Genomic DNA, 4,260 nt, shown 5'->3' with positions numbered 1-4,260 from the left:
TTAGATTTTTCTATTTTGTAAAATAAATTACCAATTTTGTAAAAAAATCTAATTATTCGATATAAAATCCGCTAATTAACTGATAATTATCTGGTGCCCTAAACTAAATTCTCACTCATAATACTATCAAAAAAATTTTTTTTGTTCTTTTTATTATTCCTTAAAGAACAAGTTATATAGTGGGAAAGCTGCAAGCATATTCTAACTTTTCAACACTCATCATTAGTTGTTATGTTTATACTTGATCAAACATAGGGCCAAATCCAACGGCCGACACCTTTCAACAAATTTGGATTGATAGGAATCCAAATAATTTATAAATTAAACTTAGGAAAAAATCAACAAGTTGATAAAATAAGAACAAGCCCAAGCAATAGATATTTGTTTCCTTCTTTATAGGCCAAAACCCTTATTTTATCATTTCTTCCACCACCTAATCTTCCCTTAAAACATTAAATTATATTCTAAAGCATATTTCTAAAAACCCCATTATGCACAGTCATCCACTGCCTATAAATCGCCACCTCCACTTGGCTTACTCCAAATTATCCTAAGTAGAGCTTCAAAGTTCTATTCTCATGGCAACTTCTTCTCTACTCTCTGTTTTATTATTCTCAATCTCTTCTTCTTTTTGCTTCTAATAGAGATGAATTTTCTAGTATCAGTGTGAGAGGTTGCCGGAGAACACCATTTCATCGACGTCAAGTCACTGTTGCCGAGCAACTCCTGCTCCATGCCTGAAAAAAGTTTGCGAGCAATTTAAATAATTTCCTAATACCCTATTGGAGACTATTTTTTTCATAAATTAATTAGAATAATAAAAGAATGTTTATTAGCAGTTTAGGATCAAATCAAAATTTATAGGTATTTTCCTATTTTGATTTTTTTATAGTCATGGCTAGTTTATTATTCAGTTATATATCTTTTGCATCTTGCCATATACTGTAGTGTAGATACACTTTGATAAAATGAAAAAAAGTCTTGTAGATGAGTTTATTTTTAGTAGTTGAATGTTTTAGTAGCTCTATAGTATGTAGTTTATTTAAAATGAATATTGTAAGTGAATCTAAAACATTATAGAACTACATCATGCGATTTGCCTGTCACAGCTCATCACGATGGGACTTGTCCTGATCGGGTTGAATTGTGACAAGCTTTTGTGGTATCACAAGATTATTTTTTATTATTTTTTTGGGGTGAAATGTTAGCATTGTAATGCTCAAAATACAAGCATGGGTATATAAGGCATGTTCTTTGAATTTGTTAACTAGATCTTACACTTGATATCTAGAATTTGTATTGTCAATATGTTACTGCACAACATTCACTAGGTAACATAGATATCACAATCTTAAATGTGATGCAAAAGAAAAAAAAAATCATTACATACATTAATTAGTTGTTACAATTGTGACAGGCACGACCCCTTCCAGGTTCAACGTGGTCCACTGGCACGGCCTGTGCTCATCCCGGGAGCACAAGGACAAGCCATCCCATATGGAGCTTCTCCGACGGGACCAAGCACGCGTCAATTACATCCAACGCCGGGTCGCCAACGCCAATGCACGCCTCAACCCTGTTGGTGGTTCTCTTTTTTCAAGAGTTCCGGTAAGCATCATTCTTAGTGGATCCAGCAGCTATATCGTCAATATAGGCCTAGGCACCCCTACCAAGTCCTTCTCACTTATGTTAGACACCGGTGCCGATCTCACTTGGACCCAATGTGTCCCTTGTGTTAACTGCTACCCCCAAACAAACCCATTATATGACCCTACCCTTTCCTCCACCTTCAACGACATCTTATGCAACTCCAACAATTGTACTGAACTCAAAAAATTTGGTTGCTCCTCTAAATCCACATGTCTCTACATGGATGAATATCTCGATCATTCTAGTACTAATGGCTCCTTAATTCAAGACACATTAACATTCTCCTCTGATACTATACACAACTTCCGCTTCGGCTGTGGACATAACAACACCGGAGATTTCGGACAAGCAGATGGGTTATTAGGCCTCGGTCGGGGAGCTGTTTCAATTATTTCTCAAACAACTCAATTTTATAACAAGGTATTCTCATATTGTCTACCATCAGGGTCCAATGAAATTGGATATCTCGAACTAGGTAGGACTGTCCCTGGTGTGAAGTATACACCGATGCTAACCAACCAAAATTTTCCATCCTTGTACTTCCTCAAGCTCATTGCCATTTCTATTGCGGGTATAAGGCTCGCCTTTTCACCTACTGAAACGGTATTGGACTCTGGTGCATCGATTAGCTACCTGCCACCCACTGTCTACTCCGCCCTTCGCAGCATTTTCCAAGAAGAAATGATTAATTACTCGATGGCGCCGCCACTAGACAATCTCGACACATGTTATGACCTCACTGGCCACTCAGATGTGGGCGTGCCGGAGATTGTGTTGATCTATGACGGCGAAGTGACGGCTTCCTTAGATGGCTCGGGGATACTTTATATGACTAGTTCATCTCAAGCGTGCTTAACCTTCGCTAAAACAAATGATGAGGTTATTGTTGCAGTTATTGGTAATATGCATCAACGTAGGTTCAATGTAGTCTATGATGTGGGGAACTCAAGAATTTGCTTTGGGAGTAATGGTTGTAACTAGTGATGGATTGATCAAGTTGATTGGGTTAAATGTAATGTATTGATGTAGCTATAATGAATAGGTTTCATCATGTTGGTTATAAAATCGGGGCATGTGGGACAATAAATGTAGTCATGAAAAAAAGAAGTTCAATTGTATCCCAAATTTATGAAATAATTAAATATCAAATAAAGGAAACTTTATATGAGTTTATGAAAGCCATTAAGATGTGCTTAATTTCTTTATAATCAAGGGGGAATGATGACTAATTGTTGGAGGTTAGAATTTTGATTATTAGAGATAAAATGTCATCTTTCTTTGTAGAAGAGCTTATACTTAAAAAGAATGAAGACTACTTGTTGTGATGATTTTTGTTCAGTATCAGACTCTTACAAAGTAAAATCATCAATAATTTTTTCTTCAACTTAACCCTTTTGGTTCTCATTTTGGCATCAATTTTCATTTTTGTTCTGTTCTGCAAATGGAAGCATTCAAGGCTTGTGAGTTTTGCCAACCCATTAGGCTGTACAACTTAACACCTTAAAGCTTTGATGCAACTAATCCCATATTCCTTAAATATGGGGGCATTTAGTCTAATTTAGGCGAACCACATACATATCACTTACGCAACCTTAGAACACAAGACCTCTGGTTGATAGCCAAAGCCCCCAACCAACAGATCAATGAGAGTTGCGTAATGATCAATTATGTGATTTACATTTTTGTAATTTTAAAGAATTATTTTTCCAAATATTATGCTCCCACACGAAAAAAATTTCTAACTCTACCACTATCTGCATGCATCATGTATATGTAGGTTCATCCATAATTATTATACAATTCTCAAATCTATGTTCACCCATAATAAAAAAAAGTTCTAATCTCCAGCTCAAGCTTCTGTGAGTGGGGCCAAAGCCATCGCCATTGGAGCCCTTTCCAAAGTGTCTTAAATGAAATTTTGTACTTCATATGATCCGTGATAAAATTTGATATGTTCCAAACACATTAAGCTTTTATAGTAAAATAAGAGGGCGAATTAAGGGGGAATGGGCAGACTAATGCTCTCACTTGAAATAATTTTTATATTTCATATAATTTAAGTTATATAAATAGAATTTTTATATAAAAAAATAATTTAAATAAAAATTCTATTTTATGAACCCTCTAAAATTTTAGAATTTAAAATTATAAATAGCTATTGAAGGAATATTGATAAAATTTTTAAAATAATTAATTTATGTGTATGATTAAAAAAGAATACGACTCTGCCATTATCAAAGAGAAACTCTATATCACCAACAAGCTCTTTACGATATTGATTCGGAGCAGAGTTATGATACGATGGCACTGATTTTTTCTTTGATGGACATCTGCTCATCGAAGACTACTAGGACTAGGAACGTGACATTGAGACCTTCCTTGAGTACATGGAGGTCGAACTGGACAAATAAATGAAGTGTGTTGCTTGTTAGGGGTGTCAAAACTAGGTCATGGGTCGAACCAAAGTTGACCCTAACTCGGGTCTAAACAGGTCAACCCGAACTCGACCCATTTTTATAAACAGGTCACTTTTCAGAACCTAAACCCGACCCGAGCTGGGTTCGGGTCGACCCGGATTGACCTACCGACCCGTTTGCACAGATGCGACAA

At 35.9% G+C, this 4,260-nt stretch overlaps 1 protein-coding gene across 1 annotated transcript; it reads left to right on the top strand.

Annotated features, from left to right (window-relative positions):
- The first annotated feature begins 1,232 nt into the window (after positions 1-1,232).
- On the top strand, positions 1,233-2,631 carry LOC110097168 (aspartyl protease family protein At5g10770-like). Its single transcript, XM_020823418.1, has 2 exons — positions 1,233-1,236; positions 1,418-2,631. The coding sequence occupies exons 1-2, from the start codon at positions 1,233-1,235 to the stop codon at positions 2,629-2,631; spliced, it is 1,218 nt and encodes a 405-aa protein (XP_020679077.1).
- Positions 2,632-4,260: the final 1,629 nt, after the last annotated feature.

The sequence above is a fragment of the Dendrobium catenatum genome, unplaced genomic scaffold (genome assembly GCF_001605985.2).
Source record: "Dendrobium catenatum unplaced genomic scaffold, ASM160598v2 fragScaff_scaffold_1019, whole genome shotgun sequence".
NCBI lineage: Eukaryota > Viridiplantae > Streptophyta > Magnoliopsida > Asparagales > Orchidaceae > Dendrobium > Dendrobium catenatum.
This window is presented reverse-complemented; position numbering and strand designations above follow the sequence as displayed.